We start from the raw sequence: 17,474 nt of genomic DNA, 5'->3' as shown, positions 1-17,474 counted from the left end.
GGGGGGGGGGTCTAGTCCAAATTCTGAGCCGCGCCTATACTCACGCAAGAGACGACGGCGCCCATGTTGGATGATTGTTTTTGTTATCGAGTCTAAGGTCGAGTAAAGTATGCAGTGGTGGTTGTGGATGGTTTGAGAAGCATAATGTGCGTGAGTGATGGATGAGTTGGTGGTTTTCTGCTTTTGTTTGATGGGTGATGGATGGTTTGATGATCAACAAAACTAGAAGCCCGCGAGAATCTGGTGGTGATATATACACGTTTGCTGGCCATGGCCGTTGGACATCATATATCATCACAACTATCCCGACGAGGGGAGAGCGCCGTGTAAGTGACCTGTGACGTCAACAAAGTTGTTTGGAGGGTCGGCTTCCATCCTGTCTGCTACACTTCGCCTTATGTATGTACTGTACATATATTACTTGCCTGCCCTGGCAAGACTCGATACGTGGCTGAGACTTGCAGGGTATCCGCGGCCACTGACCCCTTGGTCGCCCTCCTCTTGGATCCGTTTTACCGCTGCGGTGCTGTGGGCCACCCGAATGCTTGGCTGGAACATCAACACCACCCACTTGCGGGTCCACCCAAGCAACGGTCGCTTCAGCGTACGTTACGGATGTAATCCGTATGCGCAGTGCTGTCTGAATCCGTACACTATTTGATGCCCGTGAGAAGCCAAAACGTTGAATGTCTTGGTTCGAGAAGCTAAGCGGGATGGCACCGGGTTCAGGGGTGCTTCGACGCCGTAGGGTTAATGAATGATATTAATGATACGGTCACACAGTACTTCCGCTCTGGGTAGACAACATCGTATAACCGCCACCTTTTTTGCATTGAAAAAAAGCTAAGGTACCTTGGGTATCATCATCATCCATTCCAACCGGGATCATGGGGAAAATAAAAAGTTTATCGAACCGTCATGTTGCCCTTCCCCCTTTTCCCAACACAGACGTTCTCAATCTCTCCTACCGAGCCGTCAACCTCCGCTGGATCTTGACAAAGTTGGCAAAGTTCATCTTCTCCGTGCCCTGCCTGTCGACATGCTCGCCGCTGACGATGGTGTGCACCCGCATGCGCTCGTCGTACCGCAGGCCCGGCAGCAGCTTGGGCGTGATGAGGAAGTACTGGCTCGTGTGCTCGCGGCAGGCGACCTCGACCATGCGCTCGTGCACCATGCGCTCGTTGCGCGGGTCCATGCCCTGGTTGATCTCGTCGACGACCCGGAACGGCGCCTGCGCCATCGACTGCAGCGCCATCAGGTAGAAGATGGTCGACACGGCCCGCTCGCCGCCCGACTGCCGGTGCTGGTCGAGCCGCTGGAGCGTTTCGTTTTGGCTAAAAACAAAGAAAAAAAATAACCCGAATCAGCCTTTCACAGTCCTCTCTCGAGTCTCAACACCTGATGGGCGGGAATTGAAAATCGCATACCGGAACTTGACCTTGATCTCTATGGCCCACTTGTCAAAGTCTTCGTCCTTGTGCACGCCGACCTCGCCGGCGCAGCTGATCTGCTCAAAGTTGTAGCTGAAGGCGTCGTTGATCTGGCGCACCAGCTCGTCCAGCCTGGGCTCCCATTGACTCTTGATGTGGTTGATTCGGTCGATCAGCTCCGCCATCCTGGCCTCTTGGGTCGCCTGGTTGGCCCGTTCCCGTTCGATCCGGGCCGCATACCGTTCGTACTCTTCCAGCGCGGTCGGGTTGCTAGCTTGGATGACCTCGAGCTTGGCCTTCTCCACCTGGATGGCTTGGTCAATGTCCTCAACCGTCTTGCCCATGGCTTGATCGCGCAGCCGCTCGGTATTTTCCTCGGTCAGAATAGCGAGCGCTTCCGTCCTGGCCTCGGAAGCAATGTTGCGTTGCTCCTCTAGCTCCTCTTGGATCTGCTTGAGCGTCTGTTTCCCTTCCTCTAGCTGCTGCGTGATCTCGGAATTCTTCGCCTTGAGAACGATCACCTCCGACTCCGCCTCCATGAGGACCATCTGAGCTTCCAGTAGAGCCTGGCGCGCTTCCCGGATGCCGCCGATCCGCTGGTGGTGCTGGAGAATTGCCCTGGCCTTGTCCAAGATCGCCTGGTCCATGGACTTCTCAATCTCGAGTATTCGGCCCTTGCATTCCATAAGCTCGCCTTCGGCGCGCGAAAGCGCCGTTTTCTCAGACTCTACATAGGCACATGTCAGCCAAGGGGATACATGACGCTCGAGGTCTTGCGGTGCATGCGTCCATACCTATCTTGTCCGGCAACGCCTGCCACCGCGTGTACTCGCGTTGGAGTTCGTTTTTGGACGTGCGCAGCTCCTCCTATTCTGAGGTCAGCGGAGTCGAAGAAGGCCGGAGCAAAAACCGGCTGGTGAGCATACAATCTTGTCCAGGATCTGCTGCTTCTCTTCATCCAGCACCTTGCACCTTGCGTCCAAGGCCTCATACTGCTCCTTCATGGCGGCGCGCTGTGCCTGGAGTTCCTGCATTTTCTGCAGGAGCTCGGCTTTCTCGGCCGCATCCACCGGTTGATCGGCCCAGAAACGGCCCTTTGCGAACTGGGTGACTCGTGTGGAAACGGCCCCCGGACCGTACTCCTTCCTCCGCGTGATGCGGTACAGTTGCCTCCCCGCGGCAAATTGCGTGAGCCTCTCGAATCGTTGGATCTGTTCGAATTGATCATCCGATATGTCCTGAAGCGAGACCGCCGACGCGTGCATCCTTCTCTCTGCGCAGAGCATAGCAAGCACCGGTTCCGGCCCATCGAGGAAGTCACTCACGTAGCCGTCAAATCCGAGTCTGGACAGCTCTTCCCTTGGTAGAGGGGGTTTGAATGCGCTGTACGGTGTAAAACAGGATCGGATCGTGACAGAGAGCCCCATCGTGCGATAGAACTGGTCGCTGAGCTTCTTGTGATCCTCCCTAGTCTGCGCCGTAAAACAGAGGAAATCGTCGGTTTGCAATATCGACTGGACAAGGTCGGTGTAGCGTTTGTCCTTGACGGAGCATGTCAACATGGGAGGACCAAAGACCTCCTTCACGAACCCGTCCTGGTTATCCTTCAACCACTCCCAGCCTTTAGCGACATCACTATTGATCCTCCTTAGCTGAGTGAGTAGTTGACCTTGCTGTGACTCCAGCTCGCTCAGGCTATTTTGGAGCCTCATCAACTGGTCGCGGTTGTCGTGCCCTTTCATCCGTATCTGCTTGAGTTCCTCTCTTGCCGCCCCGACTTCTGCCTCCTTCTCGCGCTGCAGGTGCTGTTGTTCTCGCTATACTCGGGCAGTTAGCATCGAAATCATCCAGCGGGAACAAGTCGTTCGGGCACGGTAGGGCCGAGTTGTTTACATACAATTCTTCGGTTCCAATCGGCGGCATCAAATTCCTTGGGCGTTTGGCGGTACCTGGCCTCTAGCTCTGTGATCCTTTTGCGCAGACGACCGAGCTCCTGCTTTTTTGCCGAATAGTTCGTCCGCTCTGCCTCTTTCCTGCCTGTAAGTTCCTGGCATCTCGCCTGGGCAGCATCGACCTGGGCAACCGCAGCGTCGGCGGCAGCACCAGCGGCCTGTAGACGGCGCTGCCTGTCGGCCACGACAAGCTTGATCTTGGACTGATATTCCTGCTTCTTGTTGACGGCCTCGAGCGCCGGGGCGACGCTATTCTGGAGCCGTTTGAGCGAACGCTCGGCCTCGACCTTGCGCGCCTTTGCTTCTTTGAACCTCCTTCGGGCGTCATAATACTTGACGACGACCCGCATGTTGTTGAGGTTCTCGATTTCCTCCTGTATCGCCCTCCTCTCCCGCAGTTTCTCGACATCAGCCTGAAGAACCTGTTGGCGGGCCTCCATCTTGCGGAGTTCCTCGCGGATTTTTTCCCCGTTGAGTTCTGTCTCCTTTTGCAGCTTATAATAATCCCTCAGTTGGGTCCTCCAGTCGATCATCTCTTCTGGCGCAGCCGCATGCAGAGTCTTCTCGAGCAGTTCGACCGGCGTGAGAGCGGCGAATTCGGCGACCTTGTCTTGGGGCAGGAACTGGCACAGGTTGTCGATCTGGATCCGAAGCGACCGCATGAGCTTTTGGACATCCTTGTGTGATACCCTCTGCCCATTGATGGTGAACTTCCTGCTGTTGTCCTCTCGCCGGATGGTGAGCCCGACGACGTAGTTCTCGGAGTGCTCGGGCAACCTCTGCAACTCCACCTCGATATCGGCCTCGTCCTTCCCATGCTTGACGAATTCCCCAAAAGCGCTCGCCCGACCCAAGACGCTCGAGGGGTAGCCTAGACCTAGGCAGATGGCGCAGACAAGCGAGCTCTTACCCGTCCCGTTGGGCCCAATAACCATGTTGAGATGGGGACCTAGGAAGAACTCGGCCTCCTCGTATGTCACGAAATTTTGGACCTTGACCCGCACGATAGCGCCAGGCTGAAAGTCGGAGCTTGCCGGACCACCCCGAGGGCGCGACACAGCTGCTCGCCGTCGAGAAGTCGGTGCTTCATCCTCGGTCATTGACACGTCATCATCGTCTTGTTCGAATCCATGCGAGCTGTCTCCGCCCCTCAAACGAAGGGAGCTGAAAGGGTCGCCAGCGAAGGGCTCGCCCCCGAGCGATCCATCGTCAGGGCTATAACCGGGCATCTCGCTCGTCGCGGATCATAAACCTCAACTCCGGGCTTAGGTTTCGAGTCTCAGCGTTGTCATCTGGAATCTTCGTGGTGGCAATCGGTCGCGAGCTGGCTGGTCTCAGGCAGAGAGGGTTGATGTTGAGAAACGCGACGCGTCTTAGCACTGGCTTCTTGGCGCGGGCGTGCCTAATGTGGGGTCCGACCTGAAGAAGTGCCCTGGGAAACTGTGCCGGATTCGGCAATGGTAAAGTAAGAATGACAAGTACGGATTACATACCACAGTACGGATCCGTACATACCCCGTATCTTCCACCCGTCACGCAAACTAAAAAAAGAAATGTATGGCTGCTTTGCTTCCTTACGGTACTGGATCATTATGGTAACATTCTCCCACCCCAGAACTGTATCCTGTAACAATCAGTTTCAAGGTAAATCCAGACACGGAGCCCATGACAATGAAGTTCAGTACCTTGAGACTACCCCTGTCCGGTACGTACCGTCATGAAGGTCCCTTCAGAGAGACCTGCATTTATAACTATTGCCCCACAACTGAACGTCCAGTCCCTCCCATCCCAACACCACAGCGCCCTTCAACACCCGAGTAGAGAGTTGTCCCTACGTCAGCCTCTTGCTACAGAATCTACCTAGATTCAGTCGCGGCTCTCTTGTCACAGGGGCGCTGAAGCCATCTGCGAGCTGAGCATCCTGAAGTAGTATTTTCTGACTAGACCATCTCCCCCAATCTTTGGTGCTTCATTCTGGCAGGCGCGGTGGTATGTAATTCGATGCCAGTGGCGCGCACTTCTACGTTATTGTAAGATTACACTACTCATTCCGAATCATTTGTTGGACATGAACGCGCTCTAAGAGGTCCGGGCTTGTGTTGGGCCGGCTGATTCTCTCCTACATAAACAGCACCTTCGCGACATTGCTCAAGAAATCTCGTGCATCCCGCTACTCTCCAGGCATTTTCAACAAGTCTCGCAATTTCAGACCTCAGTTGGGGCGTGATGGAAGATTTTCCGCAGCACTTGACCTAGCCCGGGGCATATGGATCTAGATGACCAGACGGAAGATGTAGCTAGGTTTTAGTGTTAAGGCACGTTGCATCTGTAGTTTGGGTGCGATCAAGCGCGAGGAATGAGAAATTGGTGGGCTGGAGACTCTCTCTCTTGGTGCTCCAAGTTCCTGCCGTGCTCGCAAATCGACCGAGATAGCGCATTTCGGTGCCTAGGTAGGTCGGCCAACGCTGTTGACCATTCCTTCCTCTTATCTCCCCCAAATATCGCTTGCCCTCTTGAACCAAAAGCACCCAGCTGCTGGCACTCAAATCAATTAGAATATCTCTGCATCCTCCGTTCATGGTCTGTTTCTTGCTCCGGCATCTAGGTTATTTTTTTTTTTTCCCCGGTACTGCGCACTCCAACCTGTCGTGTGGTTGGTTGGTCGCGTGCTTAAGTTCTCCCCTCGAAATACTTTCACTCCCTTCCTCTCAATCATTTGCTTCTCAACCTGACTGCACACCCGGGACTTCTCAGCCCGTTCGTGGGGCGCCGCTCTATTTATTCTATTGCAGAGCTCAACTACACTCCGCGCATTTCGACCCGGAATATTCTAACCTGGTCAGCACGGTTTCTCTCCCACCACAACTCAAGTGCTTCTCTTAAACATTTCTGCCGTCAGTCAATAATGAATTGAGCCGTCGTCTGCTGGCTTGGCTGTAATGGATCACCAGAGCACTTCTCGTCGCTCGGCTCCTCGCCAGCCATTGGGTGACGCCACGCAGCGCCTCAACCATGCCACCGTAGCCCACCTCAACCGCCGGTACGATGTTGGCGACATCGAGAACCACATAGCAACAAAGTCCATGAACGCCACTCGCGGTCGCTCAAACCCCGTTCTTACTATTAAGGACTCTTCAGCTGAGCAGCGCACCCACTACCCGCCGGCCCCGGCCGCCCTGGCCGACCTTGGCTCAGCCAAATCGCGCCCTGCTGTTCTCAATCCGACCTCTCAGGACGCCTCCGATGCTCGGCGTGTTTCCCAGTTCTCCAATGTCTCCTCAAACGCGTCCAGCACGCGCCAGCTCAAAACCCACATTGGTCCTTGGCAGCTAGGGAAGACTCTGGGGAAGGGCTCCTCCGCACGGGTGCGATTAGCCCGCCATCGGGTTTCTCACCAGCTCGTGGCAATCAAGATAGTGGCCAAGAGCACCGCCCACATGACACAAGCAGGTAGCCTGGCGAACTTGGACTCCGTCGATTACAGGAAGCCAACAACCAGTACGGATGGTGGTCTACGCCGGATGCCACTGGCCATTGAGCGAGAGGTCGCTATTCTCAAACTCATCCGTCACCCTAATATCATCGAGCTCCTTGACATTTGGGAAAACCGGTCGGAGATGTGAGTCCCTTGCATGCAGTGCCTCTCCCTCTCGTGTGTCTTGCTAACAACCCCCCCTCCCCCTAGCTACCTGGTCACCGAGTACGTTGAAAAAGGGGATCTGTTCGAGTTCATCAACTGGAACGGCCCCCTTCAGGAAGAAGAGGCCATCTTTTACTTCCGCCAAATCATGACTGCTCTTGACTATTGCCACTCATTCAACATATGCCACCGCGATCTCAAGCCTGAAAACATCCTGTTGAAGGCGAATGGGCAAATCAAGATTGCGGACTTTGGCATGGCTGCCCTGCAACAGGACCCCAACCATCAACTTCGAACGGCCTGCGGAAGCCCTCACTATGCGGCCCCTGAACTGCTCCGCCACCAGTTTTACAAGGGCTCGGCTGTGGATATCTGGAGCATGGGCGTGATTCTGTATGCCATGTTGGCGGGGCGCCTCCCATTTGACGACGACGACATGGAGGTCATGATGATGAAGGCGAAGCGCGCGGAGTACAGAATGCCACCGCATTTGACGAGGGAAGCAAAGGATCTCATCCGGAGAATTCTGGTGGATCAGCCCGCTCACCGCATCACGATGAAGCAGATGTGGCGGCACGCTCTCATCAAGACGTACGATTATCTTGACGCATACCAGAACTGGGATGGCCAGTCACAAATTGCACTGCCGAACTTGGGCAACCTACCCGTCCCGGAAGAAATCGATGTACAGATCTTGCGTCAGCTGAAAGCCCTATGGCACACCTACTCGGAATCCGCTCTGTCGGAGCGACTTAGAGAGAAAAAGTAAGCAGCGGACTCGCATGATGTGCTTCGATATGATCCAACGCTGACCACAGAGTTAGACCAAACGATCAAAAGCTGTTCTACTGGCTCCTCTACAATCACCGCGAGGCTCAGCTGGAGAATTACAACAACAACGTTCCAATCTCCAAGAGCGATTTTCATCACCTCAAGCCGCCAAACTGGGGCAAGCGCATCTCGACTTGTGAATTCACCAAGTCGGGCCGCAAAGGCCAGACCAGGGCTGTGTCCCGATTTACCGTAATTTCTAATATTCCAGACATTGATGATGCCGGCACCATCCGGAGCTACGATCCCTACAACGCGTCCCGCATTCTCAAGCCGTGCGATTCTCAAGTAAGCCACGCCAAAATCGTCATCCATCGCAACAACCCCGAGCCAGGTGTTTCCCCATCTCCGACGACTGTCTCTCACTCGTACCGCTCATATCGATCCGCGAATGGTTCCTCTCGCCAGCGGTCGGGAACGAAACCCCGACGTACGAATACGGCATGCCAGCTCAGGTCCGCCCAGACCTCAATGGGCTCCATCCGCAGTCACCAGAGCAACCCTCGTGTTCGGGCAAACAACCGGTCCAAGCGCACTGTCGACTTTTCGAGCATTCGGAATAGGAGTCAGCATCACCGTCGGAACCGCCGTACTACATTGGCCGCTCCGGCCAGCAGCGGGGGGGCTAATACCACTTACGACCGTGAACCTCTGTCGCCCTCTGGCCATACCAAAAAACCAAGCGCCCATCAAGTTTCGGTTACCCAGTCAATGGTAGATGTTGGCCACACAGCCGAAGACTCGTTCATTTGGAGCAAGGAGCTCGAGCAGCTCGGGCACAGGATTGCTCGTGATTGTGATGAGGCCTTCCGGAGCTCCCTTCTCTTATCAGAACCCAGAAAAGTTGAGGCAGGTTCTCTCGAGGCCAGCCCATTCATGCTGCCTCTGCGTAGCTCGCCCGTTGTGCAGGATCGCTCAGTTTCCTCACCTGCGCCGTATCCCTGGGACAACCGACCACTTCCTCCCCTTCCGTCCAAAGATACCATCACGCCTCTGTCAATTCGGAAGGACAATGTCTCAGCTTCTTTGGCAGCGAAGACGTCGAAACCGCAGCCCAACTTAGACGTGTTAATCCCTGACCGTCGCGTTGTTTCGGAGCCAGCCTATGATCGACCGAGCAAAGATGCGGGGCCATTGCCTTCCATTCGCGAAAACACGTCTGACAACTGGATGAGGCAAAACGGTGGTAGACACAACTTTGCTCTGACCCCTCTGGAAACACCTATCTATGCTAAGAACAAGGGATTGGACTTCCTAGCGAGGCCCGAGAATACAATCCGGGTCGTCAACTCGCCGTCAGCAAATGGCGCCGAATACCTCGTAGATATCCCTGAACCTCTCAATGTTCGCAAAATATCGCAAAAGAACAACAATGCCAGGCCGACAGAGACGTCTTCGCTTCATGATCGCCAGAGTCCGTCGTTTTGTGGGTCGGAACAGAAAGGCCAGTCAACGGAAGGTAACAGGAACAATAGCACCGCATCCAAAAAGAGGGTTTCCTCCTGGTTCAGACGCGCCCCCAGGGAGGCTACCAGCGGCAGAACAATTGAAACCACGTCTGACAGCTCCGTTCGGTCCAAGGAGACCCTCGTGGCTTCGGAGCCCAGCAATCTCAGTCGCCCCATGTCGCAGTACACTGACGGTCCTTCTCTCCGGCGCCCGAATAAGAAAAAGTCGTTCGGTCTTGCTTTCTGGAAGGGAGCCAAGGAAGAGATGAAGATGTCGATTGCAGGTATGGAGTTAGTCTTACAAGATCAGGAGCATCTATTCACTGACTGATGATAGACTCCGATCCCGAGGAAGTCCAACTCCACAACGAAAAGAAAAAGAGAAAGAGATGTTCCAGCAAGGAGCCCAGGGTACTGAGTGGCACAGCGTACAGCTTCTGGTCTGGAAGCGATAGCGGCATCCGCAAGATTGAAGTGCAGCAGAACTGGCTGGCACGTCTCTTCCGCGTTAAGCCTGCTATGCGCTACCTCTGTTTCAACATCCTCAAGAGGCGCGCCCGTCAGGAGGTGGCCATTTTACTCCGCGAGTGGCGCAAGTACGGCATCCGGGATGTTGAAGTGGACAAGCAGCGCAACATCATCTTTGCCAGGGTCGGCCCTAAGAACTGTAAGCCTGCCCCCGTGCGTCTCTGTCAGCAACCCCACTAATCAGATTCCCCGTGTTTAAGACCTCAACCTGAAAGAGGTGTCCTTTGCCGTCGAGCTCATGACAGTCATTGAGCATGGAAAGCGCAACCAGCTCAGCATCGCCCGCTTCACCCAGGAGAAGGGGGCAGCGAGCAGCTTTCACCGGGTTGTGGACGCCATCAATGCTGCGTTTGGCACCCGCGCGTTGCTAGTCACCGATAAGCGGAAGGTGAGCATGATGATCAAGACGCTCAATTCTTGAGTACGGCAGCATACTGCCCTTATACGGGATGTTTTGGTCTTGTATTGTGACGAATCCATTGAAAGTTGGCTGGGTAGCAAGAACCACTGCGGCCTATGGCAGTGCAGGATACGACAGGCTCCCGTTCTATCTCCTTTCCATTCGACCCTGGGCGAGTTGGAGGATGCCGTGATTTTCCTGGTCGAGATCTACCTTGTTACCGGCGCCTTAGGTACCGACTCCAACCCGCCGCTTGTCCTGGAACAGACGGCACATTTTGGTCGGTTGGACTGACGGGCTGAATTACCTATGAAAAGAGCTCGATGTGATATAAACCTGTTGATGCGCGAACATGGTTATAGTGTTGGGCTACGGAGGGTATCTTTGTATGGGAGACGAGGATGCGGGAGCATCCGGGGGCTGTGTGCTTCGGGGGATGTCGCTTGTTATTTATAACCAAGGCGATTATTGTCCCCCCCCCGGATGTCCGCATTCGGCAACAAGTCCCGTCTGTATGTACTTCATCACTACCAAACATAAGGGTTGGTAACAGACCGGAACTGCGTGGCATGTTCAGTACATTCGCGCGATAAAGGGTTTTCGATGTGAATTTTTGAATCGTTACGGGTGGTGATTTGTTTACGTCCCCCCCAAATTCAGGGGCTGGTTGCTACGGGAGACCGAGTCTGGCAAATGGCATGGGGGTGAATTCTTCCATATTCCGTTCCGTGCCGCCGATTCGTGACCGGGATCTTCCGGACCGGGCCACCGGATGGGGCCAAGTTGTTGGGGAGACCGGGGTCCGGACCCCGAGAATTATTTTGGTCGCCGTTTGAGGGAAAAAAAAAGGGCATTATTTCCAGCTCTTGTCAAATCACTGCCTCTCAGGGCTACTTGGTGCCATATCCTGCATTTGCGCGCATCACGGTCACATCGCTGCGATTTTTAGAATCTAATCACCTTCCACACTCGGCTGCGGAGTCCAGACCAACGGTTTAGGTCAGGCGACTTCCACCATGTATCGATCGGTTCGTGCGGCCGGGCCCGCAGTTTGGTGCGGGAGCCTTAGTGTGCCGAGGGCTGCCATCAGACCCCTCAGCACATGCCTGAAAGCGTCGTCACCGAGGTCATCAGTTTCGTCATCCATTGCAGCACGCCCCGCAAACGCCGTGAACCAGCACCCGAGACACTTTCACGGCAGCGCGATAAGGATGGCAGCAAACACGAGAATCGAGAGCGATGCGTTCGGCGAGATCGAGGTGCCGGCCGACAAATACTGGGGAGCGCAGACGCAGCGCTCCCTCTCCAACTTCCGCATCAACCAGCCCCAGGACCGGATGCCGGCGCCCATCATCAAGGCGTTCGGCATCCTGAAGGGCGCTGCGGCGACGGTCAACATGCGCTATGGCCTTGGTATGCGCACACCCTCACCCCTCCCGGCGAGTCGCCGGTCCATGATGGCAATTGCGCGGGGAGGCTAACCCGCGGAATCTCTCTCTGCTTCTTAGACCCGACGATTGGCAAGGCCATTCAGCAGGCCGCCAAGGAGGTTGCGGACCTGAAGCTGATCGACCACTTCCCCCTCGTCGTCTGGCAGACCGGCTCGGGCACGCAGTCCAACATGAACGCCAACGAGGTCATCAGCAACCGCGCGATCGAGATCCTCGGCGGGACCATGGGTACCAAGAAGCCGGTGCACCCCAACGACCACGTCAACCGCTCGGCCTCGTCCAACGATACCTTCCCGACCGTCATGCACATCGCCGCGGTGCTCGAGATCGAGGGCGAGCTGCTCCCGGCGCTGCGCAGCCTGCGGGCGGCGCTCCAGGCCAAGGTGGAAGAGTTTGAGGCCAAGAAGATCATCAAGATCGGCCGCACCCACCTCCAGGACGCCACCCCTCTGACCCTGGCCCAGGAGTTCAGCGGCTACGTCGCGCAGCTCGACTTCGGCATCAAGCGGGTCGAGAGCTCCCTCCCGGACCTGCGGCTCCTGGCGCAGGGCGGCACGGCCGTGGGTACGGGCATCAACACGTTTGAGGGCTTCGCCGAGGCCATCGCGGAGGAGGTCAGCAAGATGACGGGCACCGAGTTCAAGACGGCGCCCAACAAGTTCGAGGCCCTGGCCGCCCACGACGCCATCGTGCAGGCGCACGGCGCCCTCAACACCCTCGCCGGCTCGCTCACCAAGATCGCGCAGGACATCCGCTACCTGGGCAGCGGTCCCCGCTGCGGCCTGGGCGAGCTGATCCTGCCCGAGAACGAGCCGGGCAGCTCCATCATGCCCGGCAAGGTCAACCCGACCCAGTGCGAGGCCCTCACCATGGTGTGCGCCCAGGTCATGGGCAACCACGTCGCCTGCACGATCGGTGGCATGAACGGCCAGTTCGAGCTCAACGTTTACAAGCCGCTGATCATCCGCAACCTGCTGCACAGCATCCGCCTGCTGGCGGACGGCATGCGCAGCTTCGAGAAGAACCTGGTGGTCGGCCTCCAGGCCAACGAGGAGAAGATCTCTAGCATCATGAAGGAATCGTAAGTTCTCCCGCTCTCTCCTCCCCTTTTTTTTCTCCCCCGGCAAAGCGCCCTTCCTCCATCTCTTCTTAATCCTGCCCGGCTTGCTGACATATTCCTGCGCTGCGTACAGTCTGATGTTGGTCACCTGCCTCAACCCCAAGATCGGCTACGACATGGCCAGCAAGGTGGCCAAGAACGCGCACAAGAAGGGCCTGACCCTCAAGGAGAGCGCCCTAGAGCTCAAGGCGCTCACCGAGGAGGAGTTTGACACCCTCGTGCGGCCCGAACTCATGATCGGGCCTAAGCCGTACAAGGGCTAAACTCGGACGCCCGGCAATCCCACCGGAGCAGTGGGGAAGCCTGCGAGGGACGGATGTTGGCGTCTCCAAACGCCGCGCGCCCCGCGCGGCCGTCCTTAAACAGAGGGTGCCGTCATGACGGTTTTCGCTCATGAAGTTCACGACCATGTACGATTAGCACTACAACACCGACAACCAGGCCCGGCCGCTTACGAAGCATCGTGCGGCGGGGAGCTAGGCTGTTGTTCGTTGGTTCCAACGGAGGCGAGGAGTAATGTTATGTACAAAAATAATTCAAGAAACTATCTACCAGACATATGTAACCCTTCATCCCTCTCTGCCCTGCGATATCGCTTCTGATCCGGCACAGGAAGGGGAACCGTCGGGAAGTGTCGGCAGATTGGTCATGGCCGGCAATGCCTTCTCCACTCGGCTTTTTTCACTCCCTCACCAAACCTCGGCTCTGGCGCGGCAGATCGGAGCTTGGTGTGTGGGGCCCAAGCTCCAAGTTCTTGGCGCAGCCTGGGGCAAGTTCCCAGTCATGGTGGACCTGGGCGATAACTAACCGGCCCTGATAAGAGAGAAGCACAGGAAAGCTGACTTGTGCTGCCTTATCTGCCAGGAGCAGCTCAACAATGTCTTGTTGCCGCGCTCCCGAGGTCGTTTGGTGTTTGGCTCGCTGACGAGCTAGTTCACCTACGATTGAGCTGATATACCGTTCAATTCCAGGTGATGATACATTTCCCAGAAAAACGTCGACCGGATCTCGGGTCAGCGGGTGCAAACGGCTACGGCACTCGGGCGTCTGGGGAAAATGGCGGGGCTCCCGCTCCGATGACCTCACTGCCCACCGTGCCATTACTGTGCTCTTGCACACGTTCACATGCAAACAGGCAATGGAAGGACACGGCCTGGAACACGAAGCGACTTGCCCGGGCCTCTTCCCCCACTACCGGGGGCTGCTCGTGTCCAATGGGGCCGCTTCCCCAGGCCCGAACGGTCGCCCGATCGGGGAGGAGATAGCACGGGCATGGGGTTTGCAGGGGTGGCTCCGACCATCGCCAACTGCTTGGTAGACGGATCTAAGCATGAGCAATTGAACGTCCTGATCTTTTTCGTCATCCATTTGTCCCCCCTTCTCATTCTTCATCCTCGCCGCATCCAGCATTTGCCCTTCCTATCTGAACTTTCCCTCTTCCATCGTTGACCGGACCGGAAGGTAAGGAAGTTGAGAGAATCGAAGCGATTGAGATAACTAGGTATTATCTATCCATCGAGTCGGTAAGTCAACACTGCTTCCAATGTTGATGATTCCACGGACCCTGTCACCATTGCTTCCGTTGTTTCTACTGCTTGCGGTTTCAGCGACATTCGCACCTCTCTCTCTCTCTCTCTCTCTTCCCCCCTCCCCCCCTCTCTTTTCGCTCCACCCCCTGTCCTCGCGCCCCATTCCTGCCGTTGCACTTGGTCAAATCCAGAGATCTGCCATCCGCCTCGGCTTATTGTTCCTGTTTTTCCTTTCAATTGTTTGACTCACAGTTTCATGGTTGATATATATAACCGAAGCTCACTCTCCTCCCAGCAATAAGTGGTTCCATCCTTAAACGCCATTACCCAAGCACTCAACGATACACATATATAAGGAACGAATCACAGAGCAGCCATGGCCAGCAACGAGGCCATCCTTCAGGGCGTCAGCGTCCTCGGCCCTATCAAGGAGTCGCAGCGCAAGATCCTGACTCCCCAGGCGCTTGCCTTCCTTGCCCTTCTGCAGCGCTCCTTCAACGCGACCCGCAAGAACCTTCTCGAGCGCCGCAAGATCCGTCAGGCCGAGCTCGACAAGGGCGCCCTGCCGGACTTCCTCCCCGAGACCAAGCACATCCGTGATGATCCGACATGGAAGGGCGCCCCGCCCGCCCCGGGCCTTGTCGACCGCCGCGTCGAGATTACGGGGCCCACGGACCGCAAGATGGTGGTCAATGCGCTGAACGCCGACGTCTGGACGTACATGGCCGACTTTGAGGGTACGTACACGGGATACATTTCGTTGCTTGGAAATTAGGACAGGGTCTTGGCGAGGAGTGCGCGGCCACTAACCCGTCGTCGTGTCTAGACTCGAGCGCCCCGACATGGGACAACATGGTCAATGGCCAGGTCAACCTGTACGATGCCGTCCGCCGCCAGATCGACTTCAAGCAAGGGAACAAGGAGTACAAGCTCCGCACTGACCGGCCACTGCCCACGCTCATCGTGCGGCCGCGCGGCTGGCACCTTGAGGAGAAGCACGTCACGGTCGACGGCGAGCCCATGAGCGGCTCGCTCTTCGACTTTGGCCTCTACTTCTTCCACAACGCCCACGAGACGGTCAAGCGCGGCTTCGGCCCTTACTTCTATCTGCCCAAGATGGAGTCTCACCTGGAGGCGCGCCTGTGGAACGACGTCTTCAACCTCGCTCAGGACTACATCGGCATGCCCCGGGGAACCATCCGCGGTACCGTGCTGATCGAGACCATCCTGGCCGCCTTCGAGATGGACGAGATCATCTACGAGCTGCGCGACCACAGCTCCGGCCTCAACTGCGGCCGTTGGGACTACATCTTCAGCGTCATCAAGAAGTTCCGCCAGAACTCCAACTTTATACTGCCTGATCGCGCCTCCGTCACCATGACCGTGCCTTTCATGGATGCCTATGTGGGTCATTCCTAACTGTATGGCCTCGTGGACTCGGCTGACATGGCATCTTTGTTTGCCTCCGTTGCAGGTCAAGCTGCTTATCCAGACGTGCCACAAGCGTGGCGTGCACGCCATGGGCGGCATGGCCGCGCAGATCCCCATCAAGGACGACCCAGCCGCCAACGAGAAGGCCATGGAGGGCGTCCGCGCCGACAAGCTGCGCGAGGTGCGCGCGGGACATGACGGAACATGGGTGGCGCACCCGGCGCTGGCGGGCATCGCGAGCGAAATCTTCAACAAGCACATGCCCACGCCGAACCAGCTCTTTGTGCGCCGCGAGGACGTCACCATCGGCGCCAACGACCTCCTCAACATGAACGTGCCCGGCAAGATTACCGAGGAGGGCATCCGCAAGAACCTCAACATCGGCCTGGGTTACATGGAGGCCTGGCTCCGCGGCGTTGGTTGCGTGCCCATCAACTACCTCATGTTTGTTCCCCCCCCCCCCTTCTTCTCTATTTCCTCTCCGTTATCTCCCCTGCTGCCCCCACAATCAGCCTAGATACTGACGCGACTCTTTTTTTCTCTATTTAGGGAGGACGCCGCCACCGCCGAGGTTTCGCGCAGCCAGCTCTGGCAGTGGGTGCGCCACGGCGTGACGACGGCTGAGGGCAAGCGCGTCGACAAGGGCTACGCGCTCAAGCTACTCAAGGAACAGGCCCAAGAGCTGGCCGCCAAGGCGCCCAAGGGGAACAAGTACCAGCTGGCAGCGCAGTACTTCGCGACCCAGGTCACGGGCGAGGACTATGCCGACTTCCTGACTTCGTATGTGCACCCGATTGTTATTTTGTTCTCCCGCTTGAATTGAAACAACAATAATCCTAACGGGGAGTTTAGGTTGTTGTACAACGAGATCACGTCGCAGGAGAGCCCGAAGCCGGCTTCCAAGCTCTAGAGCCTTGCGGGTCAGAGAGTGGAGTGGAGGTTATGCAGGAGAAGGGGTGTTATGACTAGTGGTTTTTCGAGAGACGGAGACTGGAACAGGTATGGGCTTTGTTTGGTTTTGAATCAGTCATGTGCACTCGTCAGGAAAATCGGAGCTTTTCAAGTGTTCTTTTACGTGAGGCTCGTCAATTGTTCCGAATCGTGACCTGACTCGGCTCACTGCTCGACGGAAGTAGAGTATCCACTGGACATCGTTATGCCCCTGGACTCAAAGCCATTGTCGGCCCCGTCGATACTCAAGCTGCACCTCATGTCCCGCCAAAGGTGTCGTTTACACAGTAGGCCGGTAGACGGAAACGAAGAAAATGTGGTCCGAAAGCGGCGATGGATAGATAAGAAAACAAGCCATTCTGTAGCGAAGGTGGGGCTGCCAAACTACAGAGTAGAGCATATTCACAACCTTAATCCCACCTAGCAAGAAAGCATTAACCCGATCAGTACGGAGTACGGATTACACATTCCAACACCTCTTGTCTCATGCCTCTCGCCCAGCGGCCTCCACTGCAGCCAAATCTAGAACTCGCCTCATCATCCTCCCCATTTCTCTCAGTTGCGGATGGACCTTACCCTTCGTGCAACAATCCTTATGACCTCATTTTCTCTCGCACAGCCGATCTCCCTCAAAAGATGCGAGAGTGCCAATATTGCATCATCCCTTGCAAGGTTGTGCAGACCTCTTCAAAGCTATGTTTGTAACCAGTATAGGAAGTTCTCGAAGTGCCTCATGCACATATCGGATATTGCCTGGCTTGTG

General features: G+C 56.2%; 5 protein-coding genes across 5 annotated transcripts in view; 3 read left to right on the top strand and 2 right to left on the bottom strand.

Moving 5' to 3' along the window:
• P884DRAFT_296544 (uncharacterized protein) overlaps positions 1-65 on the bottom strand; it is a gene marked incomplete at both ends in the record, with an annotated part of 429 nt that extends 364 nt beyond the window's left edge. Inside the window, one exon of the mRNA XM_069444423.1 lies at positions 45-65. Coding sequence (XP_069301001.1) covers positions 45-65 — 21 coding nt within the window. The remainder of the gene's footprint in view (positions 1-44) is intronic.
• An 899-nt stretch (positions 66-964) lies between these two features.
• On the bottom strand, positions 965-4,611 carry P884DRAFT_274703 (uncharacterized protein; the record flags this gene model as incomplete). Its single annotated transcript, XM_069442761.1, has 5 exons — positions 965-1,282; positions 1,439-2,048; positions 2,194-2,297; positions 2,357-3,247; positions 3,328-4,611. 5 exons carry the CDS (start codon positions 4,609-4,611, stop codon positions 965-967), a joined length of 3,207 nt encoding a protein of 1,068 aa, XP_069301000.1.
• A 1,710-nt stretch (positions 4,612-6,321) lies between these two features.
• On the top strand, positions 6,322-10,250 carry P884DRAFT_274702 (uncharacterized protein; the record flags this gene model as incomplete). Its single annotated transcript, XM_069442760.1, has 5 exons — positions 6,322-7,001; positions 7,068-7,787; positions 7,847-9,585; positions 9,639-9,893; positions 10,030-10,250. 5 exons carry the CDS (start codon positions 6,322-6,324, stop codon positions 10,248-10,250), a joined length of 3,615 nt encoding a protein of 1,204 aa, XP_069300999.1.
• An 810-nt stretch (positions 10,251-11,060) lies between these two features.
• P884DRAFT_235979 (L-Aspartase-like protein) lies at positions 11,061-13,502 on the top strand. The gene is made up of 3 exons (XM_069439974.1): positions 11,061-11,642; positions 11,738-12,761; positions 12,874-13,502. Exons 1-3 carry the CDS (start codon positions 11,246-11,248, stop codon positions 13,061-13,063), a joined length of 1,611 nt encoding a protein of 536 aa, XP_069300998.1. The 5' UTR covers positions 11,061-11,245; the 3' UTR covers positions 13,064-13,502.
• Positions 13,503-14,705: 1,203 nt separating this feature from the next.
• P884DRAFT_266657 (malate synthase) lies at positions 14,706-16,670 on the top strand (the record flags this gene model as incomplete). The annotated part of the gene is made up of 5 exons (XM_069442046.1): positions 14,706-15,066; positions 15,105-15,733; positions 15,804-16,204; positions 16,310-16,540; positions 16,613-16,670. The coding sequence occupies 5 exons, from the start codon at positions 14,706-14,708 to the stop codon at positions 16,668-16,670; spliced, it is 1,680 nt and encodes a 559-aa protein (XP_069300997.1).
• Between the last annotated feature and the right edge of the window lie 804 nt (positions 16,671-17,474).

This window comes from Thermothelomyces heterothallicus (genome assembly GCF_042370625.1).
Source record: "Thermothelomyces heterothallicus CBS 202.75 unplaced genomic scaffold P884_scaffold_2, whole genome shotgun sequence".
NCBI lineage: Eukaryota > Fungi > Ascomycota > Sordariomycetes > Sordariales > Chaetomiaceae > Thermothelomyces > Thermothelomyces heterothallicus.
This window is presented reverse-complemented; position numbering and strand designations above follow the sequence as displayed.